This window comes from Lemur catta, chromosome 3 (genome assembly GCF_020740605.2).
Source record: "Lemur catta isolate mLemCat1 chromosome 3, mLemCat1.pri, whole genome shotgun sequence".
In the NCBI taxonomy this organism is placed as follows: Eukaryota; Metazoa; Chordata; class Mammalia; order Primates; family Lemuridae; genus Lemur; species Lemur catta.
The window spans coordinates 30009459-30036699 of record NC_059130.1 but is presented as its reverse complement, the minus strand read 5'-3'; the positions used below and the strand labels follow the sequence as shown (position 1 = coordinate 30036699).

Genomic DNA, 27241 nt, shown 5'->3' with positions numbered 1-27241 from the left:
TTTGGGACTTGAGGCAGTGACCCTAAGGCAGTGATACAGGATAAATACACTCTGTCAACACCATCTCCGTGAGGACCTGAGCAGCCAGAGTTGCCACGGCAGTGAAGCAGGACAATCTTGCTATTATCCCCTGTGCAGGGCCAGAAGTGGTTGCGCCTGGCAGGGAACCTTTGTATCTGGCCTCCAAGCAGAACCAACCAGTCCCTGGCACCACACCTTTATTTTGTCCCTTGCTATGTCTGTCCACTGGGCAAGCATTTCCTGAGTACCACAGGAGAGACTTTAAGTGGGCAAACATGGTGGGGGGAGCCTGATGACATCATCAGTTTGTGCTCTGTGTCTCCCACCCAAGGCAGGGGACACACACCAGAGCAGGGTCTGTGTGTCTGGCACCCTGCGGTTATTTGGGAGGCCAGAATCTCAGCTTCTGGCTGAGATGCCACAAGCAGAGATGCCTTTGAAGCACGTTGAAGTTGCGCAAGAGGGTCGGTTCCCAGGCTTTTATGCCAGTGCCATGAGGGCTTTGAAAGGAAGAGTTGAGGACTTCAAACCTTGACGAAGTGGGTGGCAGTGGGAGGGGCTGGTCACGGCTCAGGACTTTAGTTTCCTGCATCCAGGTGCTTGGGGCCATAGCTCCCACACGCTGCCACGTGCTCTGGGTCTGGTGAGATGTGTGCCTCGGAGCCCCTTTGCTCGCTCATGCCAGCAGCTGTCCTATAAGCCGCAGCTCCTTCGGGCGGGGCCTGGGTGGAGCGGGCATGAGTCTGTGCCAGGCCGTCTCTAAGACAGTAACTACCCTGTTACCCCGACGGAGTCAGGGCTGGCGGCAAGGACCACCCCTCCCCTGCCCGGCACTGGTGACTGAAGCAACAGTGACCCCTACTGGTAGCTAGCAGAACCGCAGCTAAGGGAGAACAGATGGGGGAAGTTGTGTTCCCTCCCTTCTGATGTTGGTCTCCCGGAGGCCTGCAGGAGAGCGGAAGGGCAGAGAGACTCCACACAAGCCCTGGATCTGAGACCCGCACGCTCACAGAGCACACAGCCACACCTGCACCTGCACACGCCCGGAGGGCAGCACTGGGGTCAACCCGTCTCCCCACCACCCATGCCCCCTAACCTTCACAGTGCTGGTCATCCGGATGTGGAGGAGCTCAAGGAACAGGCTGGGAGTCAAAGAAAAGAGGGCTTCAGAAATATGCCATCTGGCCTCCGCCTCCAAAGATGAGCAGGTGATGACTGGCCCGGAAGTACTTTGTGGAGAAGGATATAGGGATGCTAGAAGACAAGCTCACTGCCATCCAGGTTCTAGAAAAAAAAAAATGGATTTAACAAGGTAGCAAGAGAGATGGAGGGTGGACTTCAGAAGGGACTTCCCAACTATACAGAGAAGCTTTGTCTCCTCTCTGAGACATCTGGGGACAAGACAATAGGTTGGCCTGGGGAAGGAGGGATAGACACCTACCACAGAGGCAGAAGGGTAAATTTCATGAATCCAGAAACACCCCTCTTGGTCTCCTCTTCTCCCCCGGATTCAGACAAAACCCCAGGAAAAATAACCTGCAGCTGGCTGAGCAGAGTGGAGACAGATGAGCATAAAAGGGCATGTTCACCATCTAGTCCCTTAAAACTGTCCCTGTGGCCTTGAAACAGGTCCTCCACCTGGGCACTGGGGGCTGGGGACTATGGGTCTCATGGCCTACTCCCTTCAAGCTCAGGAACAACTGATGCATCTTTGTGGGGACTGGGACAACAGGTTGCAGTCCTGCAGGGAGAGAGGCCTACAGGCCTGAGAGAGGAGGTAGAAATGGCCAAAGTCAGGCAAGCTGTGCCCTGGAGCCAGGTCTCAGTGGAGGCAGGACGAAGTGGACACTCATAGTTTCTCTTCCTCTAGGCTCTCGCTACAGAGCAGAGGGCTGAAGCAGAGACGGTTCCTGGATGTCACCAAGTGGGAGGAAGAATGGGGTACAAGAACATGAGAGCTCAGCATCCCACCCCTGCTTTTGGCAAAGTCTCTCATCTCACCCCATAACACCAAGCTCACGCCAAGTCCCAGGGAGCTTGGATGGGGGCACCAGGTCTTAGATGCCCAGTTGAGGGGCAATCCTGGAGTAGAAACTGTGGACTTTCCCCTTGGCCTAGTGTCCACACACTGTGGAAGATATTCTGTGCATGAGCTGTTTGGCTTCTCCAACTTTCAGCTGGGGGCTACAAACAAGGGGGGTGTTAGCACAGGGCCACCAACCCACAGCAAAGGTCTTCCTCCTTCCAGCCAGAGGCTGCTATGCACAACCCTTCAGGCCAATGCTGTCTGTCCCTAGGGGTGGGAGGAGAGTTTGGGTTTCCTCCCATCCCTGTGGGGACTTGCCTCCTGCCCACCCCTTATGTTTGTCCAGGAGGCAGAAGACCTGAATACGTGGGTCGTCTCCTGGTGAGCCACCATGAAATTGAGCTCCTCTGGGTCACTCATCCAACAGGGCCACTAACAGGTCACCACTAACATGGGATTATTCACTGCTAGAGAGGGTGAGGGAAGTGGCACCCTCTTGAATTTGTGCCAAATCAGGAAGTACGGTGGGTGAGGCTGGGGATAGATTCAGAACAGAGAGTGCGTGGTGAGTCCTGGTATACAGTCAGCGCAGAGGGTTCTTGGTGAGTCTCAGGCACACAGTTAGGAGCCTGAGATAAAGTCCTCAGCCTCAGCTAATACCGACTGAGGCAAGGCTCTTCAAAGGGGCCACATGGCTAAGAGTTTTGATGTCCCTGCTGTTGAAGGACAGCCTGAATGGCCATGGGGCAAGTGTTCAGAGTGGGTGGTGAGGAGTGGGGTGACATTGGACCTGCATATCTGAATTTCCCTAACTATGGGCTATTTGCCCTTCTCCAAAGTCAGTAGATCTAGCCCTCTGCCCAGGATCCTGGCTAACTGAGTAGGTGGCCCAACCCCAGCTTAGCTGACCCTGGGAAGACAGGACATCTGAACAGTTGGGCCTCCCAGAATTAGCAGACTAGGAGTTCCTGGCAGAGGTACCGCCTCTCCCCAGTCTCATCACTGCCACCACGGAAGAGGAGGGAGAAGAGAGAGGGCAAGAGGGGAGGCACTCACGGGGTGTTGATGGGACTGAAGTCCTAGGACAAAGAAGGGGGGCTGATCCAGAGGTGCATGACATTCCTCTTGCCTCTCCCACCCTCTCCCTCCACCCAGAGTGAGAGCAGTTCTCAAGCACCAAGGCCGTTCTCCAGATGCCAGGCAGAGGGAGGACAGGAAAGGATGGGGGTGTCAGCGAAGTCATGAGCAGAAGGAAAAACAGACAACAGGGGGTGTGGAAGAGAGAGAGGCACAGAGAGGTGGGGAGACCTCTCTACACACAGCAACGGAAGCTGTGAGGACACCCCAGGACTTCTTACCCACCCCTGCCCCTTTGATGTCTATGGGTCTGGCCCTCAGCCCTCCCTGCTTGTGAGCAACAACATGGGGACTTTCTGCTCGGTCATTTCCAGAAATGGCAGGTCACATCCTGAGGGAGTAGAGGACCCACTCTGGCTCCCACCCTCTCAGGTTGTGTCAGGCTGTGTCCTTAAGCAGAACTGGACAGGAGGAGGGAGGTGGACAGGGGTGCAGGGGGAGAGAGGGGAAGGATGGTCGAAGCAGAGACCAGGGTGGCAGCTGGGAGGAAATTCTGAGACTATGAAGGATTCTCAAGAAAATGAGACAAAAAGGACAGAGGTCGACAGCTGGGTCAGACAAGAAGTGGAGAGGGAGGAGGGGCCCAGCCAGTAGCCACCTGTCCAAGTGGTGGTGGGCGTGGAAATGGACTGCTGCCAAAGCAGGAAGGATGGCGGTGGCACTGTGGAAAGACTTCTGGGGGTGGAGGGCACAGGTGTGAATGAGGCAGGAGGGAGGCCTCTTTTGGAAGTGGAATTTCCTAAGGCAGAGACCTCCATGCTGCAAGGCCAAGGGCTGGAATAAGAGAATGGATGCCCAGCGTTTTGTAAGCTACAGCGCACAATGCAAAGTATTGTCCTTGCTATCTAAGTGTGGGATCATTTAAAGAGATGCTGCAGAAGTACATTTAGTGACATGGAAAGATGGTCGTGATGAACTGCAGAGTGAAATGAGCATGTTACAAATAATACAAATGATGCCATTGTTCACATTTGCATGTACAAACTGAGGAACAGATCCGGAAGAGTAAATATACATCTTCGTGGTGGCTTGTGGGAGATTCACATCTCCTTTTTGCTTACCTGCATTCTCTTTAGGTTTTTTAAAGAATATACAGTATTTATATAGTGAAAAACAAGCCGTTTGCTTTTACAAGGAGGCTCCCTGTCCAGAGGGTGGAGGTCCGAGGGGCAGGGCTGGGGACGGGTGAGGGCAGAGCTGACGGGGCCCCTGGCCCTGCCCTCCCTCCGCCTGGGCGTGCACCGCCGGCTCTGTCCTGCACACACTCTCCAAGAACACTTTTTCCTCCATGTTTTAGGCTGGACCGAAGTCCGTTTTCTTGAATTTAGGATTGGCAGCATATTTTTGTAACCCCACCATGTTTTCCATCTGGGGAGACATAAAACAGGTGGGAAGTAGAGAAAAGCAGGCAGTTCTTAGAGATTCCTGGCAGCCCTGGGAAGGCCGACAGCGCTCTGCTTGAAGTGTCTCTGGGGCCACAGAAAGTGAGTGCACCTTCCCCCTTCCAACCCTGCGGGATCTGCCACCACCCACGGTGGCTCCAGCTGAGTCTGAGATCCCATGCCCTCTGTTTCTCACGTGTGCCACGCCCTTCGCCCGACATGCCTTCCTTTTCCATCCTTCCCTCGCCCTCTGCCCAGCCTCTCTTCCCAGTCTGAGTGGGGATCATTGCACCGCGTGAGGCCTCCCTCCAAATTCTTCCCCACTGGGCTCCCCCTCTCCTCTCTTTCCCAGCCTGGAAATACACGCCCCTTCTGTAAGTTCCTCACCCAAGGCTGCTCCTCCCTGGGAGCAACAATTTACACTGGCAAAGAGTTTTCTATTTCCAAAGTATATATATTATGTGTGTGTGTGTGTGTGTGTGTGTGTGTGTGTGTATAGTGTGTGTGTATATGTGTATGTATATATATATGTATGTGTATTAAAGATGGGGTCTTGCTCTTTCTCCCAGGCTGAAGTACAGTGGCACAATCATAGCTCACTGCAGCCTTGAACCCCTGGGCTCAGGCGATCCTCCTGCCTCAGCCTCCTGAGTAGCTGGGACTACAGGCATGTACCTCCACACTCAGCTAATTTATTTTTTGTAGAGATGGGGTCTTGCTATGTTGCCCAGGGTGGTCACAAACTCCTGGGCTCAAGCAATTCTCCCACCTTGGCCTCCCAATGCATGAGCCACTGTGCCTAGCCTATTTATTATTCTTAGACCTAAAATATATTGAGCACCTAATACACATCTACACTTGACATACACTTTAACACAGGAAACAATCTGATGAGCTCATATTATTGCTAACATTTTTCAGATGAGGAAACTGAACCTATAGAAGTACAATACATGCCCAAAGTCTCACAAGTAATACATGGCAGAGCTGGGGTTCAAAGCCGGATCTGTGTGCACTTTCTCCGCTGTAACACACTGCCGACAAGGCATGCCACACTGGGCCTAGAGAGCTCTGGAGATGGTATAAGTCCACATGAGCGGGATGGTGTCCATACGGCCCCAACATCAAGCCATCTTTAGACATGGCAATGTGCTGAATGCCTACTCGTAGTAGGTCCTGCAGTGGACGAGGGAGTCACAAAGACGGGCAAGAACCGGCGCCTGCCCTGAGCATCACCCTGTCTGTTGCAAGAGAAGGCTTGTGCACAAATCCCTGCAGTGCGCCCCACAGCAGCCCCTCACGGAGCTGTGTAAGAACCAAGTCTATGAGAGCACCATAATGAAGGAATGAGGGTCATGAAACTCAGATCTCAACGCTTCCCTCCCGAAAATCCTTCAATGGCTCCCCAGTGCCAATGAGCTAATGACAAACCACACAGGCAGGCTGACCTCTGGGCTTCCTCTCTACAGCCTCCTGCCCCTCACACCCATGCCATCCCCCAGAGGGCTTCGCAGCTCTAAGCCTCCAGGCCTTCACTCCTGCACCCTACAACATCTTCCACCCCCCTCCACCTCTCCCTTCCCGTTTGTCCTGAGGATCACCTGCTTCCCTTTGAATCAACTCTCCACTGTCCCCTCCTCTCTGAAGCCTTTCCTGACTTCTCTGCCCCATGCAATCTTGTCCTAGGCAGGGTGGACCACTTCTTCTCACACCCTCCCCCCACAAACCCTTGCTTGTAGTTTAACTCTTACCACCCCAATTACCGGGATCTATTTACCTATTTATCTTTCTCACCCTCATGTCTCATTTAGTCCCTCATTTATCTTTGTATCCCTTGAAACTGCCACACACGCCAGCACATTATAGGTTTCCAATAGAGGCTCGATGAATTAATGATAACAAACAGGCTGGGGACAGAGAGTGCAGAAAGGAAAAAAATACTGCATTTAGAACCAGTCCTGAACTGAATCTCAGTCAAGCATACTTAAGTTTTCTGGAGCTAAGTTGGTAATTTACTTCTCCAATCCTCAGTTTAAGTCATCTATCAAATGGGAAGTCCACTGCGCACCTTGAAGCACGATGCCCGACCCAAGACACCTGCAGGACTACCTGCCTCTTCCTTGAGGTGGTCGGGGATGACGTTCAGGCCACATATGGGGACTTCAACCCCGGCACTGCATCAGGAAGTCTCAGGCCTGATTGCCATGACTCCTTCTCAGCCATGAAGTCTGAGCTCTGGACCATGCTACAGGAGGGAAGGGAGGATACTTAAGTCTCTCCAGCTTCTTTAGCCCTCTACTTCCAGCACTGAGTCTGTGAGATCCTGAACTCCCTCTAACATCTTACTCCTCAATCCCCAAATCCTCTGGTTTCTGTCTCTCAGAGCATCTGAAGCCTCCCTGGGTTCTCTGGGGTCCCTTGAGCCACCAGGATCTTCTACATTTCTCTACTGGTCTGCCTTCCTGACCACCTCCACGCAATCCTGGAGCCCGACTCTCGGGTCACCAAGAACCCTCTCTGCCAGTCTCTCCAGACCCCCAGGATCTGTCTTTCTCTTCGCCATCCCTCTCCGCCCCTCCAGGCACTGTGGGCTCTCACCCTGGCACCATCTGGACACACAGCCGCCTGGCACAGGGACTCCAGGTGCTGCAGGGCTCCTCCCCCTGCCCTCCTGTCGCTGCCCCAGCCAGTTGATTGCAATCCACAATAACAGCAAATTCAGCCTCAGGAAACTTCTGACAGCAAATACCCATAGCAGGGGAGAGAAGGAGAGAGGCGGTGAGGGCAGGCTGATCTGACCCAGTGTGCTCCTACAAGATGACCATCCTTCCTCCACGTCTTTGCCCGGGCTCTTCCCCATGCTCGCGATGCCCTCTCCACCCACGACTTCTCCTCGGGGTCCTGCTTAGCTTTCCAGGCCCAGGCCAGAAGCCCCCAAACTGCACAATCCTGAGCCTCCTCCCCTCCTCGCTCTGTGGCCCTATCTGCTTTAGGACACGGCCCCTTGAGGGGAGAGGATGACATCTGGGAGCCCTTCCCATGAATGGCCCAGCAGCGGGCAGGGGTGAGGGGAGACAAACTCAGCCAGAGGGGAGACCTGAGGTCTGGTCCTCAGCCGCAGTCAGCAGGGATAAGAAAGGTGTTAAGTGCTCCCTTCGTGGTGCTGGGAGCTCCTGAGAAAGAAGGGAACAAAATACTGAGCTTCTCCTACACATCAGACCCTCTGATAGCTGGCATCCACTGACGGTGGAATCCCACAACCACCCTTCCAGAAAGGTGTTCTTTCCTCATTTTCCAGACAGCAACTGAAGCTTTGAGGGATCAAGTAACGTGCCCAGGTTCCCCTAGGCACAGGGGTAGAGGGGAGATGAAGATGCAGATGAGGGTGACAGTCTACAGCCCGAGAGGCTAGGACTCATCCAAGCTGAATCCATCTGAGTCAACGTCAAGGCACACAGAGATTCCTGGCAGCCCTGTAACCTGGTCTGCACGGGGACAGCGCTGCAGGAGGAGGCTCAGCCTCTCCTAGGAGACCTCTGCCTGCCAGCGCTGCTGGCTGGGGCCCAGGCTTCCAGGCACAGTGAGTGATTCCATTTTAAAGGTGAAAAATGCTTCCACTGCAATTATCACAAAGTGTATCAAAGTGGCGGCACGGTTTCCAGAAGTGGGCTGTGCAAAGCTACGTTCCAGCCACACAGAGCAGAGCAGAGCCCCAACATTTGACTGGGCTGTGCTGAGACTGCCCCCCACTCCCAGGGAGCTGTGCTTCCACGGCAGGCCCTGGAGAAGACGACAACCGGGTGTTTGAGTGCTAATAATCAGACTCGCTGCTCTGCTTGTTTGGCCCTTTTCAAATAGAAAAAGAGACAACCGATTTGAAGGGAGAGTGGGGGGTGGATACTTAAGACCAAGCTGTCCTAGTCCTTACAGGGTCCTCCTACTCACAGCTAGGGGCAAGGAGACAGAGTCCATCCCCAGGGGCCTCCGTGTCCAAAAGGCAGAATCCTGAGGTGGGGGTGACCCAGGTTCTGGAACTCTCTGCAGAACAGGGGCTGGGTGGGCAGACTTTGCAGCCCCTCCACACTCCTCCCCTCTGCCTTTTTATTTTTTCCCATCTTCAGCCCTGCTCTGCCCCACCTCAGGCCTGAAAAAGGGGACACAGGGACACAAGGAGCCTGGTCCCTGGACTGGGCTGCAGTGCCCTAGGTCATGGTACCCACTGTCCCCTGTTTGGGACACTTTCTCCAGACTTTGAAAGGCTGGTTCCTTCTCACCCGGTCACTCCTCAGGAGAGGCCTTCCAAAAGCACCACGTCTCCATCTAACGCCCTGCACTGTCATCTTCATAACCCAGATGATGAGCTGAAATCACCTTTATTATTTGTTCCTAAGTTTATTTCTCTCACCCTCACCAAAAAGCAAGGGCTGCGCACATCCTGTTTGCTGCTGCGACCCGGTGCCTGGCACCGCCTGACACACCGTGGGAAGGCTCGACTCCGTCGCATGAGCTACCAGGACGGCCCTCCGTTTCTTGTTATTACTCTATGGATATAATAAATCCAACGATGACAATCCCCGACCTGAGTGCAGCAGCCTTTTACAGCTGACAGAGCATCACCCTGAGTCACTGTTCATGTTGTACATACCATGCCTGAGTCTGGGTTATTCCCATTTTACATATGAGGAAAGTGAGGCTTAGAGGGCCTACAGGACTTGCCGCAGTTCACAGGTCCTTACTGGTGGTGAAGCAGAGGCTCAAACAGACCCTGAGTCCTAGCCTCCTTCCACAGCTGCGCAGTCACCTATGCCACGGAAGGGTAGACCACAGTCCCTTCTTCCCTCGCCATTCTCATCCATGCAGGTGCCCGTGATAAACGCAGGTGCGTGTGTGAAGACAGCGGCTGCCACAACAGAGGCTGGCCTGTGACTGCACGTGAGGGGACGCACGTAGAACTGCAAGAGAGTCGCCAGTGAAGAGGACCCGTGTGGCAAGTGGAGGAGGAGCCACCTCTGCCTGGAAGGGCTGATGTCCTCCAAAACGTTCTTTTGTTCCCTTCTTTATGTTTTTTTTCTCAAAATGTCAGTGCATACTTATTCAGCATCTCCTACCTACCAGCATTTTGCTAGGCACTGAGAATTCAGCATAAATAGGAGAAGGTTACCACCTTGGAGAGGAAAGGAATGAAGAAAATAAACTCAGAAACCTATCACTTCTGCCACTGATTCACTGTTTACTCAGTAAACCAGCTGATCCTGAGCCCACTGTAATATATTTAAAACCAAGCAAATGATCTAATTTATCAGTTTCAATACTAATATTACATTTGCAAATGGATGGCCTTATAATTTTCAAAGAATTGGATATATTATATGACACTACATATTATTTTACAGGAGAAGTTGTTTTCGTAATTTCATAAGAACAAGGAATAATTTTACTAGGCTTGGCTCATTATAAATTCATGTACTAATTATGTTAAAAAGCTGTGATTTAGAAACCCAACCAGACACATGCAGGCCTGTGGAAAAAAGTAGCTGTTGAAATCAGGGCTAAGGGCTGACAATTTCAGGTTCCTAATCTCTCACTTCTAGGTCACTTCTTTTGTTACCTGCTAGTTTTCAATTAGAGGAAGAGGCACTAAAAGGTTAATATGCAATTGGTATTTCTTTTCACCCAGATGTGAACTCCAAAACAGGGAGCTGAGATTTCCTTTACTTTTGCCTGCCCTAGTGCCTAACATGTTTGGTGTACTGCGGGCATAGAATCGATGTTGACTAAATAGATAAAGGAAGAGTAACTATAAATTAATGCTTTGGTTCTATAAATGCCTAGAGCTGTTCAGAGAAAAGACATCATGTGAAATCTAAAATATCACTGCTCCTTTCAGTAATGTTGTGGGAGTGTGTCATGATCTCTCATGATGTTGGCAAAGCACATTCTGCTGGGTAGAAAACTACATGCGAAGATGACTATGATTCTGCAAATGAGTCCATGTTTTGGGCTAAAATTGTTACAAAGCATACATTACCGAAAGGGTAGAGTGCGGGCTGGTGGTTAGAAAAGTGTCTTGGATTCTCGTTTCTTAAAGCTTGAAACTGATCCGGTGTGGTGGCACATGCCTATAGTCCCAGTTACTTGGGAGGCTGAGGCAGGAGGATTGCTTGAGCCCAGGAGTTTGAGGCCAACCTGGAAATATAGTGAAACCCTATCTCTAAAAAAAAAAAATGGAAACTGATCTTTTTTTTTTTTTTTGAGACAGAGTCTCACTTTGTTGCCCAGGCTAGAGTGAGTGCCATGGCGTCAGCCTAGCTCACAGCAACCTCAAACTCCTGGGCTTGAGCGATCCTACTGCCTCAGCCTCCCAAGTAGCTGGGACTACAGGCATGCGCCACCATGCCCGGCTAATTTTTCTTTCTATATATATTTTTAGTTGTCCAGATAATTTTTATTTCTATTTTTAGTAGAGATGGGGTCTCGCTCAGGCTGGTCTCGAACTCCTGACCTCAAGCTATCCACCCGCCTCAGCCTCCCAGAGTGCTAGGATTACAGGCGTGAGCCACCGCACCCGGCCAGAAACTGATCTTCTAAGGGGAATTCCATAGAGGGCTCTTTTGCTGTAGTAATAGTTAAAGGCTTTGACAGTCCTGCTCCTTTTCCACTCCCCTCAGGTGTCTTTAATATGAATCACTCAGTGGGAAAGCAGTTCAACAGTGCCTACCCCTCTGTGGGGGATGTGTCCTTAGCCCTTTGGCAGCTGTATTGGCTAGTGGTTGAGAGCCCAATATCTGAAGTCAGACCACCAGCTTCTAATCCCCATCTAGGGTCTGTGTGACCCTGGGCAAGTTGCTTAACCTCCCTAAGTCCCACATTCCATATCTGTAAAGTGAGGAGAGTAATAACACCCAGTTCCTGGGCCTGTTATAAGGGCATGTGAGTTCATACCTGTGAGGCACTTAGCACAGTGCTCGCTCATGCAAACACTCAGGACATGGTGGCTACATCTCTCTCCCCACCCCTACAGCCAAGAAGTACCAAGTTGGAATCTCCAGGTTCAGATTAATGTTCTCATTGTATAACTGAAGCTAAGCCTCTTGACCTTGATCTCAGTTTTCTTGTCTGTAAAATGGTACCGGGTAATCCTCAAATCAGGCAAAGCCAGGCCTTGGCAGTTATTTGTCAAACAAGACCTGAATATACAAGGTAATGATGGGCTATTGTTAAAGTCTGGACACAAAGGACAGGATGGTAAAGATTAAAACTCATCTATTTTGGCTGGGCGCAGTGGCTCATGCCAGTAATCCTAGCACTCTGGGAGGCCGAGGTGGGAGGATCACTTGAGGTCAGGAGTTCAAGATCAGCCTGAGCAAGATCTGGTCTATTTTTATTTCTACTAAAAATAGAAGAAAAAAAAATCAACTGGGCATGGTGGCTCACATGCCTATAGTCCCAGCTACTCAGGAGGTTGAGGCAGGAGGATTGCTTGAGCCCAGGAGTTTGAGGTTGCTGTGAGCTAGGCTGACGCCAAGGCACTCTACTCAGGGCAACTGAGTGAGACTCTGTCTCAAAAAAAAAAAAAAAAAGAGAGAGAAAAACCTCATCTATTCAGTTCCCTGAAAGCAGATAGTAGGAACAAAAATGTGCAGAAACATATCTGTATGATCCACTGTGTATTATTCTTGCTATATTGGACATAGGTCTCCTCAGATTCCCTTAATCACCAGCTTCTTTCCAAAAAGCCCAGCCTAGAGCTAGCTACAAAGAAAAAGATGTTGCCCCTTGCACCTGTTAACACTACGAAAGAGGCACAGCTTTCATTTGGCCTCTTTGGATTTCAGGGGCCAGGTATGCTGCACTTGAAAATTTCGCTCAACCTAGTTACTGGGTGACCCAGAAGGGGTCGGTTCAAGTGAGTTCCAGAGTGAAAAAGGTCCCTGAAGCAGTCCAGGCTATGGGACAGCCGCTCTGCCTCTTGGGCCATGTGATCCAGCATGTCCAGTGGTGCTAGAAACACTGCCGTGGATAAGGGTGGGTGGAATCTTTGGCAAGCTCCAGTGGAGAAGTGCAGCACGTGCCCTCGGGTTCTGGAGCAAGGTCAGACCCTCTCTGACACAGAATTACACTCTGCAAAGCAGTTGCTGATATGCTATTGGGCCGTAACAGAGACTGAAGGCTTGACCAATGAGCATCAAGTGACCATTCAACCTGAGCTGCCCATCATAAGCTGAATGTTTTCTGATGCAATGAGTCATAAAGTTGGAGATGCAAAGCAGTAATGGAAGTGATGGAAGTGATGGAAGTGATACATTTGGACCAGGCTTGAGCTGGTCCAGAACACATAAGTAAATTACATGAGCAGGTGGTGGCCCACACTCCCAAATCACTGCCCCTGTTGTACTATTTCTTCCTCAGCCCACATTTATGACCTCATGGCAGGGGTAGGGATGGTCCATATAACCCATTGACAGATGTGCTGGTACCAGTAACAGTATGGCCCCACTCGGGGTGTCCCTGAAGGACAGCGGTAAAGGGAAATCCTACCAGGGATCACATATTCGGTCATCCACTCTGTAGATAGTCAGTGATGGTCCGGAGTGAGAACATACATGGACTACTGGGAAGTGGCAAATGCCCTGGCCAGTTGGTCAGGGCTCTGAAAGGAATAAAATAGAAAGATTGGAGAAAAGGAGGCCTGGAAAAGAGATAAGGGTATTGCAGGGCCAGTATTAGGAGCATTTGCACGATCCTGAGAATGAGTGCCCAGTTTGTGCCCTCAGCACTCACTGGCCTCACCCAATCCCAGCCCTAGGTGGACCTATGGAAGTGTGTGCCCAGCATGCAGATCTTTGTGCCTCTTGAGAAAGAGAGAAAAATACTCTTGACTACCACCTTAAAGTGGGCCCTGTGACAACTGGACATGAAGCTCTCCTCTTGGGGAATAAGTAAGGAATTAGGAACATCTTTGCACAGAGTAAGTTCATGCCCAATGCTGTAGTATGGGAGCTGGATATGATGAGAGGACAGAGGGGTGCGCTGTGTTGGACACAAAACTTGTACACTCCTTAGATTTTTTTAATGGACTCCTTGTTTCCAAAGGGGCTATCTGCTTCCCAAACCTCCGCCACTTCTATCAGGGCCCCTGTTTTGGTGGCCAGAGCTGACTGGAGTCCCAGGAACGCATCATCTTCTCACCCCACATCTTGAGGCCACCTCTGAGTCACGCCTCCGTTTCTGATTAATATCAAACACCGCACATGGGCCGTGGGTCTGGCTTCCTGAGTGGGCAGCAAGGTACAGGCGATCAGCCTCTATGTCAGTTCCCAAGGGATAAGCTTAACCAGTGGGAAGTGGGAAGCAAGACAGAGCTGGGCAGATAGACAAATTCCTCCTTCTTTCTCCCTTCCGTGGATGACTCCAAGGTGTGATTTCACCTCGCACCCTGTGTGAAGAAAGCCCACTTTGCCAAGTGAGAATGCCTGTAAGCACCTGGCTGTTGCTGTTTGCTGCGGGGTTTGCAGTGGTAGCCAATGCGTTAACATCGTTTTGCATCTTTTTTGGCTGCGCTACTCCTTTCCTCACTCTCACCACTCTGAGCTTGGTCCCTCTTCTAGAAGCAACTTTCCCCAGCGTCTTCAACCTGACTCATTCTCTGCAACTCAGTTCAACCCCATGTCTTCTGACATCACAGCCCCCCTACACCCACCCCCCTACACACATACATACACCCCAAGCTAAACTGGGGGCCTCTGAGGGGAGCTCCCATAGCATTGGCCCACACCACCAGCTCACTACAGCTTTAATAAGTATCTGTTAGCAAGTCCATGTCCCCCACCTGATATCTTGAGACAAGGTCCTTTTTCCTCTCTCAGTTCTCAGCAAAAAGAACAGTGCCTGGTACATAGTCACGAATCTTTGGCCTAAATCCCAGTGGAATTAGTGAAAGGAAATCTAATTTCAAGTCCCAGCTCTGACATCAACTTCTAGACACTGAAAGACCCTGGCCAAGGCACTTAATTCTGTGCGCTTCAGTTTGCCTTTCTGGGAAACGAGGATAATGTTCCCTGTCCCCTTCTTAGTTTGTGAGGCTCAAACAAGAGAGAAATAGGATTGGTCCTCTGAAGTGGCAGTGGGTATAAGCACAACAGAGGTTTAAGACATCATCACTGATGTTATTAACAACTGCTAACAGTGTTGATAGTAATAACAACCTGCTTAGCTGGAGGAAAGTCTTCTCTCTTCCTCCAGGATTGCCCAGTTTTGCCCTAGCCCACCTCCATTATCTGCTCAAGAATGGAAGCCATGGCCGGGCGCAGTGGCTCTCCTGAAATCCTAGCATTCTGGGAGGCGGAGGCGGGTGGATTGTTTGAGCTCAGGAGTTTGAGATCAGCCTGAGCAAGAGTGAGACCCTGTCTCTACTAAAAATAGAAAGAAATTATATGGACAACTAAAAGTATATACAGAAAAAATTAGCCAGGCATGGTGGCGCATGCCTGTAGTCCCAGCTACTCGGTAGGCTGAGGCAGGAGGATTGCTTGAGCCCAAGAGTTTGAGGTTGCGGTGAGCTAGGCTGACACCACTGCACGGTAGCCGGGGCAACAGAGTGAGACTCTGTCTCAAAAAAAAAAAAAAAAAAAAGAATGGAAGCCAGGCCCCCTCCTCCCTAAGCCCTTATCTCACAGATTTCACATGACCTCAAAAAGTCCTTCCAGAAGTCTGACCCACATCCTTCCTGTTGCAGCCCCGCCCCCTCCCCTCCTCATGTCTCCTCAAAGTATAATCCTGAGTAATAATCTCCAAGAAGCCCCAAGCACCTAACAGGGCATACCCTTCTGAGGTTGACATTCCCATTCCCACCACTCAAAGCAGGCCAAGAGACAAGGCCCCTGTGGAAGAATTTTCAGGGAGAAAGCAGAAACCCAGAAAGAGAGAAAGGAAAATACTAGTCTGGGGTAAGTGAGCAGAGAAAGAATCAGAAGGGATGGAGGTCAGATAGCAGTAAGGACTTCCCAACACCTAAACACAGAGTGAAACAAATATCCACCACTGCCATACCACCACTACCTTCAGCTGCACAGCTTCCGGGGGTGGGACAATTAATTGCCTGACGGCTTTCCATGACGTGGGTCTTCTGCTGGGGCTAAGGCTGTGGGTAAGGTGACATTTCCTGCCTCCAGGGGCCGAGGCGAGAAGAGAGATGAGTTGCTGAGTGTGCACACCTTTCAGGAGCACACAGACACACCCTGCTCTGGGATCCCTTCATTGGCTGGCCCCATGGAGTTCCCCCTGACCCAGGTATGCCCCCAAGGTAAGTGTGAAACTTGTGAATGCTGGCAAGAGGGGACACCAAGACCCCCATGCCCCTGCTTGCTCTCCTGGATCTGAGCTCCCATTTCAGAGGTGAGGGCCCCACCCCAAGCCAGAGCAGGCAAGGCTGATTGGGAGGGTGCCCACAACCGCTGCTCCCTTTCTGGGGCTCCATGTCCACTCATCCCTGAGGACAGAGGTGACAGGGCTTGCTGAGTGTTTCTTAGAGAGGAGAGAGGAGGAAGCAAGAGGATGAAGGGGGTTGGGAGGCAGAGGCTCTTGGGCCAGAAGAGGGGCCTGCCCTGAAGAGACTGTGGGACTTTGGGGCCATGAAAAGGCCAGCCTAATTCCCAGGCTCTCCTTCCTGGCACCTGGTTTCCCTGACAACCCCCTCCGTGGGCATTAGCTCTCTGTGCCGCCTTGGCTCCTTACTCCTTATCCCTGAGAAATCCCCCTCTGCTGTCCCTCCTGCATTTCTCCTGTTGTCAAGACCATCCCAGCCCTCCAGGTCCATGGTCAGAGGCCTGTGGGGCCCCTCTGAGCCTGCGGGGAGGGGTAGGAAGCAGAGAAGAGGCTGCCCCTCTCTGAGAAACCCCAGCTGCCCTCTCTGTGCTAACAGGGAGTCACAAAGCCCCCGCCCAGACCTTCAGCACCTTTCAGCCCATGGACTTGACCCGTAGGAGCTGCCAGGGCCTGGGCTTGCTCTCGGGGCCCAGACTGCAGACCCTGAGGGCTGAGGAGGCCCAGCCCAGCGGCACAGCCCCAGCAGGCCACTCTGCGGTGAGTCAGGGGCGGGGGAGGGGGTATGCAGCTCCCTCATCTCTCCCACCCTCTCATGGGTGTGGACTTGTGGATGGATCGAGGTCACCAAGGGAGGAAGCAGGAATGATGGGGGCTTCCCACAGGGCCAGGGCACAGAGGCAGGGAACAAAGATGGCGTGTACCTTCTTCACACGCTGGGTTGCTCACTTGCCCCCTCTCGGCTCCTCTCCCCGGGGAGGCTCAGGCTGAGCCCATAGGTGACCGGAAACAGGCAGAAACAGGCATCTGCCTCTGTGTGTCAGCGGGCTTCACTCGCCCAGTGCATTCCAGATCCCCGGCTCTGTCCCTCCCACCTGCGCAGTCATCCGGGAACCTTCTACTGCAGGGTAAGGCCCCCGCATTCTGGCCTCTGGGGGAACTTCCTGCATCATCTCCCTTCATCCCCAGGCCAGGAAATGACTCTGTCCACCTGGAAGGCCTTGCTGCCTCTCTCACCTCTATTCGACGCAATTTAACAGCTCATTGCCACTGGGCTACAGTTCCGCAGGACCCAGAGGGAAGAAGAAGGAGAGTCTTTGGAAACCAAAACAGCTGGAACTGAGGAAGGGATTTAACTTAGACCTTAGGGAAAACTTTTTGGTCAGTTATGCCCTAAAATAGGCAGGAGGAGCTGGGTATGAGGATGAGAAAGTGGCAGCTGACTTGGAATCACAAAAAGGGCCACTCATGGCTGCTTCCGGCTCCTGGAATTCTGCCCCTGTCCAGGTATTGCCCCAGGCACCTGGGGCTGCTTGTCCCCCAGACGATGCTGAGGAGGTGCCTGCGGAGGAAGGAAGCCTGTCCCTACAGGCCGAGATCCGGGCTTGGTTCCAGAAGACCCAGGCCCACTCGCTCCTGCAGCACGGGGCAGCCCCTGCCTGGTTCCATGGCTTCATCACCCGGAGGTGAGTCACTGAGGAGGCCCAGAGGGGGGCAGGGGCAAGTGCTGGGTGCTGCGGCCAGTCAGGAGTAAACTAAGGCTACAACTCCAGGCTCCAGCTCCTGGAGTTTCCCAGGCCTTTCACTGAGGCAGCTCTCCTGGGGCAGATCATTGGAGAGGCGCCAGCTCAAAACCCTCTGTGCCTCAGTTTACCTTCTCTTGGCTCCATTATCTTCCTGTCTCTAAGGCCTCTCATCCTCATATTTTCCACCTCTCTGTCCTGCCATCGCTTACTCCATGTTTACCTCTGGCTATCTCCAGCCCTCTCCTCTTTCTTCCCACCCTTGCAGATCCTCCCTCCGCCTCCATTTCTCAGCCTCACTTCTTGTTTCTCTTTGTTCACCTCCTCAGTTCAGCTCATGACTTCTGAAATCAAGAAGGCTAACTACCATCCCTGTTGCGATGGTCGCAGCCCCTCCAGGCTGCCCTTCCAGGGTGAGGCCAGGGGAGGATGCAGGGCTGGGGGTGGGTGCCCTGGCCCCTGTCCACACCCAGTCCGCGCAGCAGGGGAGAGCGGCACGCACATCCTCTCTCCCCATCTTCACCCTATCCCTTCTCCTGCGGCTTCAGCATGCTGGCTTGGGGGTAGGTGTCCCTCATGAGAGCCAAGGCGACAGAAGCGAGGCGGGAAGAGTCAGAGCAGGGTTCCACCTCCTCTCTGTCACCCACAGGGAAGCCGAGAGGCTGCTGGAGCCCAAGCCTCAGGGATGCTACTTGGTGCGGTTCAGCGAGAGCGCGGTGACCTTCGTGCTGACGTACAGGTGAGGGGCCGCGCCCCGCCCAGCGACCTGGAGGCGGGGCTTCGGGCCAATTGGAGGGGCGGGACTTGGTGCTGGCCCCCGGGGGGGCGGGGCTGTTTGCTCAGCCGCTGCAGGTAGGGGTCACGCCCGCGCTGGTGGCCCTGGCGCAGGAGAGGAAGAGGCTCTGACCCCAGTGGCGCCTTCCAGGAGCCGGACTTGCTGCCGCCACTTCCTGCTGGCCCAGCTCAGGGACGGGAGCCACGTGGTGCTGGGCGAGGACAGCGCCCACGCGCGGCTGCAGGACCTGCTGCTGCACTACACGGCACACCCGCTCATCCCCTATGGGGAGACGCTCACCGAGCCCCTCGCCCGCCAGGTATGCCCCCCCCCCGACCCTGACCCAAGACCCCAGAGTCTCAGGCTAGTGCCCTTTTGCACCAGAGCCCAGGCGCAGGACTACAGCACCAGGCCCTATCTCATGCCCACGGACAACCCAGCCACACCAACCTTGCCCACACATCTCTGTGGGAAGCCCTTGGAGAAACACCGGTCCTGGGGAGGAGTCCTTAAAAGACCAGCCCAGCTACTCAGAGACAGAGGGCAGGGGCAGGCTAGCTGGGCACACAGTGGTTTGTTTTTTCAGTTGAGATATTTTACTGAGTACCTAGAGCGTGCCGGGTGCGGCAGGCCCTGAGAATAGACCCATGGACAAGACAGACAGGTCTCAAACTCACAAAGCTTACCTTCCAGTTGCAAAGACAGGTGAAGAATAGGAATTGAGTGTGGAGGGGGTGATGCAGGGGAGATACAGGGTGCCATTTAGCCTGGCAGGGAGCAGCAGCAGGGAGGGTCTTCCTGAACAAGTTCAAGCAGTTCTGAGGACCGCTGTGTGCCAGGCATCTTTTGGGCACTGGGAAAATGGCAGTGAACAAAACTGACCAAAATATTCCCACCTTAATGGAGCTTACATTCTAGTAGGAGACAGACAATCATTAAGTAGTACAAATAACAAGCAAACATTACATAGTACGTCCAGTAATGGAAAGTAAGTGCAAAGAAGAAAAACAAAGCAAGTGATATGGACTGACAGGGTTGGGACAGTTTTACATACGGATGTCAGGAAAGGCCACTCCAGTAAAGGGACATCTAAATAGAGGCCTGACTGCAGTAAGGGGGAGAGCCATGCAGATGACTGGAGGAAAAGCATTCTTGGCAGGAGCAGCAGGTGCAAAGGCCCCGAGGCAGCAGGCAGCCGTGATGTGTTTGAAGAATAGTGAGAGCCTCGAGGAAGCTAGCGTGGGCGACAAGGACTGAGGGATGGAAGCAGGATATGAGATCAGCAAGGTGAGGGAAAGGGGTCCTGTAGACTCTCATGTGGATTTGGAATTTTATTCTGAGTGAGTTGAGGTGGCACTGGAGAGTTACATGCTGAGGAGTGACATGACCTGCCAAGTGGGGGAGGGGCAAGAGTGAGGTTGTGACAGACGAAGGCTACTACAGTATTTCAGGTGAGATGACGGCAGCCTGGACCTGCCTAGCAGAGGTGGAGGCGTGGGGAGGGTGGAATGCTGGGGCTGGTTAGAAGGTGGAGTTAACAGCGTTTTTGCAAGATTGGATGAGGATGAAGAGATGGGGTTGTCACTGACTGAGATGAGGAAGGCTATAGGAGGAACCAGTCTGGGTGGGGCGGGGAAATCAGGAGTTCAGTTTCTGACATGCGCAGTTCAAGATGGCCATTTGACGGTCCAATAGAGATGTCAGGTAAGCAGTTGGAATACAGAGGTCTGGGCTGGAGATAATATTTGACAGTCACCAGCACATAGATGGAAGCTAAAGTCTTTAGAAGGGGTGAAATCTCACTCAGGGGTCAGTGTATATGGAAAAACAATGAAGCCCAAGTCTTCAGCATTTAGAGTTTGCAGAAATGAGGGGAACCTACAAAGAAAATTGGAAAGAACAGTCAGAGAGGAGGAAAACCAGGAGAGGGTGACACTTGGAAGCCAAGTGAAGAAAGTGAGTCAAGGAAGAGTGAGTGGCAATTGGTCAGGAATCGTCCATTGGACTTAACAGAAAAAGTCAGTGACCTAGACAAGAACAGCTTCACAGAGCTTTATTGGGGTCGAGTCAAAGAAGTGGGGGCCGTGCCTGTGGGGACCACCTCTTTTGTGAGGAACAGGCGGGGACCTGAAGATTCCCAGGCAGCAGGAGCAGCAGGCAAGGAAGTCTGGAGGTGAGGGGAGCCAGCTGGAACTAAGGAAGCTGAAGTCAGAGCTGCTGGAGTCCAAGATCAATGCCCAGGTCACACACGGCCTTGTCACTGAAGCTCCCGGGAGTTTGATTTATCCTGGGGCAACAGGGACCACTGAAGGATTGCTAGGGGAGTCTGTAAGATCACTGTGTTAAAGACTGGAGAATAGGTTGGAAGGGCAAGAGGATACAGGCAGAGGAATTAGGAGTCCTGAACGAGGGTGCTGGCTATGCGCACGGAGAACTGTGCTCGGAAGTGAAAGATATTTAGGCAGTGGAAGGAACAGGGCTTGTGTTCGATTTGATGTGGGGAGGAAGGTGGAGGTGTCAAGGCTGAGTCGGAAGGTGCCATTTGGCAGCAGGGTGGAAGTGCTACTTTTTATTCATGAAAGAAATGCAAAGGAGGGGGTTGGAACAGGGAAAAAGAATTCTGATGTGGATCCATGAAGCCTGCAATACACCTTCACTTGGAGACATGCACTTGATGGACTGCAGGAGCATGAGAAAGCCCTACGGCCTTAGCCTACAGACTCAGCGGGCGTGTGGAGGGCGTTCATGAGCCTAGGGCTAATGCTGGGCTGAAGGCGCACCTGCTGTAGGATGGAACCTTCCCGCTGGGAGGCTCATCTCTCCCAAGGCAGTCTCTGCCCTTAAAAATTCTAGCTGGTATCTCCATATATTAATCTTCTACACCCATAGAAATAAACATGCACAGCTGTCATGGAGATTGGTCCCCATGCCAATAACTTTTAAGCTAAAGATTCCTAAAGCCTTGTTGCATTTTTACAGCCATAGGCACAAAGGGAGACTGGCCTGGCCTTGTGTTCCAGAAGAAATTAGGTTTAATGCTAGATATGGCATGTGACCAGAGCATACCCCACCTCCATCCATCCCCGGGTCTCCTTGCCATCTCCACCCCCGCTTCCTCACCATGGGAACACAGTCCAGGCCAAATTCCTGTGTCTGTCCCCTCTCCCCCATCCTCCACTTGGACCAGATTATTCCGTCCTCCTGGATCTTCTGCCTACCCCCCAACCCTACCCTCCCCTGCACCAAATCCTTCAGACTTCCTCCTTTCCCAGCAGATTCCAGAGCCTACAGGACTTTCCCTGAGGACTGAAGAACCAGATTCTGGAAGCAAAACCCAGGACCCAAACCCTCAGTACAGCGCAATCATCAAACAAGGGCAGGCCCCAGCCCCAACGCAAAAAGAAGGGGCCTGGGAGCCAAAGGAGGTATCACTGGGCTGGAGGGGCTGAGGGAGGGGGAGGGGCCCAGGGACAAAAAGAGGGGAGAGGCCAGCAAGGGAGGTGAGGGGCCCAGAGGGAAGGTGGTGGGGCCCAGAGGGGAGGAGGCTCAGGCTGGTACTTAGGCTCGGGCTTTGGCCCTGCCTCAGTTGCTCTCACCTGACTCCTCCCTGGCCTTGCCTTCTCTCCTAGCCCTCCCAGCTGCCCAGGCCCAAGCCTCCAATCCCCGCCAAACCTCAGCTGTCCCCCGAAGTCTACACGAGTCCCCATCCGCGACCCCGCCGGGCCCCACGCCCCAAGCCCACCAACCCTATCTACCATGAGCCTGATGAACCCATAGCCTTCTACGCCATGGGCCGGGGCAGCCCTGGGGAACCCCCCAGCAACATCTATGCCGAGGTAGAAGGCGAAGACCCACCATCCGTGCCAGTGCACCCTGTCCTATAGAAGTGCCAGTCCAGACCTGTCCCAGGAGGCCAGGTACATGGGGGTACAAGGAAAAGGTAGTCCAAGGTTTTCCTGCAAACTAGACTGGGGAGGGTGGAGAAGGTCAGGATGCCTGGGTCAGGATAGAGGTCGGAGGTCTGAGGTGGTTTGGGAAGGACCAGAATGGCCCAGGCTGCCAGCAACCCTTTTCCAGGCCCAGAGATTGCTCCCTCTCTTCTTCTAGGAGTCATTCAGACCTGCCTCCCCTTTGTCAAGCTGCCACCCTCTCCTACTCCACAGAGAAAATAGAGGCCCCCAGGCAGGGTCCCCCTCAGCCCCTCCCCACCCGAGCCTGCATTCTCATCTGTGTCCATCTTGTCTGGCAGGCCCTCTTCAGACGCACCTGGGGCTGGCCCCACCCCGTGCCTCCCTGCCTCTCTTCCTTGGCCTTCATGGAGAAGGGCACTTGGGGTCCTCTGTCATCTCAGATGAGCTCAGGGGAGGAGGCATCTGCACTCCCGACCTCCTTCTGCACACTCCTCCCCTGCCATCTCCCCTCACTGATCCAGTCGGTGTTAGATCCACTGGCTGCCCCTGCCCTCTCCCTCCACCTCCGCCCTCTCCTCAGGCCCTTCCCCAGCCTGCCGCCCCGCTCCTTCCACTGCCCTGGCTCTCCCCCAGCCCTGGTGCCTGCTCACACCCACCCACACTTCTGCCAGCTACTGCTCTCCTAGAGCTGATGTCACTGCTCATGTCTCCATCCAAGCTTCTTTCTGGGCTTCTGGTCAGCTCCCCAGTGTCCCACAGCCTCCAAAATTCAACACGGCCAACACCGCTCTCACCCTAGCCCCCCAAACTGCTCCCTCGAGTGTTGTATGTCCTGACTGATCACTCTCCAGCCAGCCAACTAGCCCAGCCAGAATCCCAGGGCTCCCTCAACATCTCCTCCCTCCTCACCCTGCTCTCCTCAGAAGCCACTAATTCCTGCTCGGTCTCTTTTCCTAAATAGATTTTTCCTTTCCCCAGTTCCAGCCCTCATCATTTCTCATCAGGACTTTTCCAAGAGCTTCTCAACTGGTTTACTAACCACCAGTCTTGCTACTTCTGATCCACTCTGCCCCAAGGAAGCCAGAATGGTCTCTCTGAAACAGCTGCCTGGCCCATGAGACCTTCCATACTTGGGAGGGGTGTCCCACCTCCTTAGCCTTAATACCACTGCTCCCATCCTCCTAGAATTATTCACATTTCTCCAAACTCACCAAGTGGTTTCAAGCCTCCTAGGGTTCGCACCCGCCAGTCCTTCTGCCTATATCAACTTCCAGCAAGCTCATCCTCCCACTGCCCAGCAACCTTCTAATCATCCATCAAGACCAGCTTGCCCTTCTTTGGAAAGTCTTCCCTGACCTGACCAGAGGCCACCCACCATGCTTTATATACACCTGCCACTGATCACCTGGGGCTACTCTTATCTTCCCATCTCCCCATCTCCCTGATGCTCCCCCTTCCCCAGTAGAGTGTGAGCTCCCTGAAGGCAGGGCTGGGACTTATCGTCTGTTCCCAAAGCACCCAGCTTAGTGCCTAGCACAGAGCAGGTGCTCAGGAAATGTTTGTTGAATGAATGAATGAGAGGGGTTTAGACCCCCTACCTGGAGGCCAAAGTCTATTAAGACCAGATGTCTTGGTCTTGAGACTTCAGGTAGGCCTAAGAGGCAGAGGGTAGAGGGTGTGACCTAGGATTATCCTTCTCTCTGCAGAATCCAGGTGGGCCACAGCTGCATTCTGAGACCTCTGTGGCTGGACAAGGCCCTCCCCTGCCCCACAAGCCCCCATTTCCCTGGAGACACACCCTTCCCCACAATCTTTCTAGATAGATGCTTCTGGACAAAGGACAGGCGTGGCTCCTCCTTGGGCCTCCTCAGTAGGTGGTGAGTCTGAGCAGGGGGAGAATAACTTAGAACATCAGGTCCAAAGACCATCACACATACCTGGGCACCCTTCTCAGGAAATATGGATGGAACAAACAATAGGTGATCAAAGCTGGAAAGGATCAGCCATCATCTATTGCAAGGATGGCAAAGATGTCGTCTTGGATGTCAACTCCAATCCATTGGTCCTGGCTGCCTAGATCACTGCATTGGAAAGGATGTTAAGGTCATATCTGAACTCAGGAGAAAAGAACACTGTGATTGATTAGTGATGTCTGCCTTGGGTGAGGGAGGGAGGATGAGCAGCATTTCATTTGCCCTTACAGATCAAGTCCAAGTCCCTCACTGTGCAGATAAGGAAACAAAGCCAGAGAGGTATAGTGACTTGACCAAGGTCAAGGACTAGAACCTAGGCTTCTTGATTCCCATTTAGTGCTCTGTCCCTTACCCCACATCCACAAACTCTCCTCCACTGGAAATATCAAAGATTTGCCCAGACAGGAAATCTGGCTGCTTTCCAGAGTGCTGCCACGCAGGGGCCTAAGTGCTGGATCCCAGCTTAACCCTGTCCCCCTGACAGGCCTGGCCCCACTCAAAAAAGCCTGGAGGTCAGAGGAGCAAATGTAGAGTCCGTTTCCTCTTAAGGACATGCCCACTGGCTCCCTCCTGCGAGTCCCCAAGAACCCAGTGGCTCGGTGCTTGGCGATCCTCTAAGACGGCAAGCAAGCATATTAGGAGGGCCCTGCTGGCTCCCACTGCCCTGGTTTCTCCTCCTGGAGTCTAATTTCCTCGGCCCTGTGAGCCTTTGAGTCTGGGCCCTGGTCCAAGGCTGCTGTTATCTGAGGAATGGTTTGGTGAGAACAGATGTTAGAACTTGTTTGTTGATTCTTGTCTGGCTAATAAATCATCACCAACTGCCTGCCCCCACAGGGATCCAAGTCCTCAGGCTCCTTCTGTCTCTGTCTCTGACTTTCTCTCTCCCTCATATCGTGGAAGGCAAGTGGTTGAACTGCCATTGCAGTAGGGATAGAGGGGTCAGGGGCTTGAGAGACACCTGGGCAAGGGTCACAGATCTATCGGCTGAGGGCTGGGAGACGCCAAGGCAGGGGACACAGACCTCTCTCTGCAAAGTATTCCTTCTCCAGCTGGGGCGGAGGCAGCCAGGGGCAGAGGGGTGGCTGCATCACCTGAGGGGTGCCAGTAAGGAAAGAGGGACAGGGAGGGGTGCGGTGGAGGGGTATCCCCTTCATCTTCTCTGCAACCCCTCTGCCAAGCATGGCACTGGGGGGAGGAAGGTGTGTTATAAGCCTGTGTGTGTGAGTCCTTGGACAGGAATCCCCCCTGAAATGGCTCCAGGATTCTCTCGTGTCTTCCCAGCCTCTTGGGTTTAGGCCCCTTGCCTCAGTCAGGACCCCATTCCCTCTCCTGTCCCTCTTATGATGCTTCCCCTCTTCTCTGTCCAGACCCGCTTCAGGGCCAGCCTCCTGCCCCTGTGCAAAGCTTCACATTCTGGGCCTCCGGCCACCTGGAGGAATGCATCCTGGGTCTTACTTCTGTCTCAGACTGGGGACTTTCTGAGGCAGGGCTGTGTCTGCCCCTGGAGCATTCTCAGGGGTCAGAGACTGCCCCCGACCCCCCAATCCGGAAGCCACCCAGGCCTGGGTACTCCTGCGGTCCCATCTGTGTAGCCTGTTCTTACGTACCCATTCCTACGAGAGCTTAGTTAAGGCAAATCGGTGCCTCTCAGGGTCCCTCTTCCTGCCAAGTGGCCCTATACCAGCCTGAGGCACAGAGATCCTCCAGAACCTTCCTTCAAGCCATGGTCCCTACGCCTGGGTGCTGCCACCACACTGCACCACCCCCAGCCTGGCACGGGCACCAGCGCCAGTGACTAGCCAATTCCCCTCCTTTCCACTCCAGTGCTAATCAGCTTAAGGAGAAATATGGTTGCTGAGTCAACAGAGTTGGGATTCCACTTCCTTTTGTTTAGACTTCAGGTCTAAATGCCCTCCTAGCAAGAGAAGAGGTGGGGAGGGAGGCAGAGGGGGAGGGAGAGAGGAGCAGATGGCTTTGCTGAAATCAGGGAGGAGGCTGAAAGTGCAAGAAAGGTCTCAGATTAGACTTGGGGAGTCACCTGTGGCAGATTCCTTGCGGCAGAGGGAGGAGGCAGAAGAGTGGCTTACTATACAACAAGAGATGGAAATCAGAAAGTCAGAAAAAAGGATTTCCTCGGATTTCGGGGTGTAACAGAATGGGCAGGTGTGGGGAGGGGGCCAGAAATGCCTAGGGACCCACTTGGTGTTTCTGGAGAAGCAAAGCCTACTAAACAAGGGCAGAGCGGGACCCAGGGACCTCTCCCTCCTTCAGCTCCACACAGTTGGGGTGGTGGGAGAATCCAGATGATGCCCTGAGTTCCTGTCGTGGCACTGTGCTAACTAGCTGTGCAGCCTTTGGCAAGGAACCCTTTTTCTGTGCACTGCTCCCCACATTCCTTATGAAACAGAGACACTGCCCCCCTCATTTGCACACAAGGTCACTGGCACAGGTGAGATCATGAAAGTGAAGGGCTTTGAAAAGCAGGACTGCTGGGGCTAGAAGGCACTTCACAGACCCTTGTGAGAGACTCAACTAAAGAGGAAACTGAGGTGACGGAGCAGGAGGCAGTCAGGCCCAGGGTCCGAATCTTGTCATCCCAACTGTGTTCCTCCCAATACCATGGGCCCTCCCAGACCAAAGGATAAGGTTCCAGTCCTGCTAAGGGCAGGACCCAGGGGTGGAACCTCCCTTCCCCTCACAACTGGGGGCTCCATGCCCCATCCTTAGCTGAGGCCTGGGCTGCGGTGAGACCTCAGGAGGAAGGAGTTGAGTAACTTGTACAGACGGGGACTGGGCAATTATGCTGAGCAGATTGTTCCTCCTCCCAGCCAGGGACGCCACTCACACAGGGGGCGGGGAGGCATTTTTCAGCTGACTCCGTCCGCCCATGGTCATTCCTTCTCTCCCCCTGCCTCTTCCAGCAGGGCCCCCTCCGGCTCAGCCCCAGCCCCA

At 53.3% G+C, this 27241-nt stretch overlaps 1 protein-coding gene and 1 long non-coding RNA gene across 4 annotated transcripts; one reads left to right on the top strand and one right to left on the bottom strand.

Annotated features, from left to right (window-relative positions):
- Window positions 1–209: 209 nt before the first annotated feature.
- LOC123634122 lies at window positions 210–16960 on the bottom strand. The gene is made up of 3 exons (XR_006733865.1): window positions 16812–16960; window positions 1118–1305; window positions 210–743 (listed from the first exon to the last, which is right to left on the bottom strand). It is a non-coding gene; the product is annotated as an uncharacterized LOC123634122 (long non-coding RNA).
- SH2D2A (SH2 domain containing 2A) lies at window positions 15717–27241 on the top strand. Of its 3 annotated transcripts, none has more exons than XM_045545418.1 (8): window positions 15717–15868; window positions 16487–16647; window positions 17395–17573; window positions 18280–18369; window positions 18556–18724; window positions 21678–21830; window positions 22035–22322; window positions 27211–27241. In XM_045545418.1, the coding sequence occupies exons 1-7, from the start codon at window positions 15835–15837 to the stop codon at window positions 22287–22289; spliced, it is 1041 nt and encodes a 346-aa protein (XP_045401374.1). In that variant the 5' UTR covers window positions 15717–15834; the 3' UTR covers window positions 22290–22322; window positions 27211–27241. The 3 variants fall into 3 exon arrangements, with proteins under 3 accessions (XP_045401374.1, XP_045401375.1, XP_045401373.1); XM_045545419.1 differs by lacking the exon at window positions 27211–27241 and adding an exon at window positions 24023–25117 and having other exon boundaries at window positions 21681–21830; XM_045545417.1 differs by lacking the exon at window positions 27211–27241 and adding an exon at window positions 24023–25117.

Bases quoted from the DNA above. Each gene is read 5' to 3' on its own strand.
- SH2D2A (XM_045545418.1), top strand. From the start codon at position 15,835: ATGGAGTTCCCCCTGACCCAGGTATGCCCCCAAG. The intron at 15,869-16,486 runs GTAAGTGTGAAA...CTGTGCTAACAG, and splicing joins GACCCAGGTATGCCCCCAAG to GGAGTCACAAAGCCCCCGCC. The intron at 17,574-18,279 runs GTGAGTCACTGA...TGTCACCCACAG, and splicing joins CATGGCTTCATCACCCGGAG to GGAAGCCGAGAGGCTGCTGG.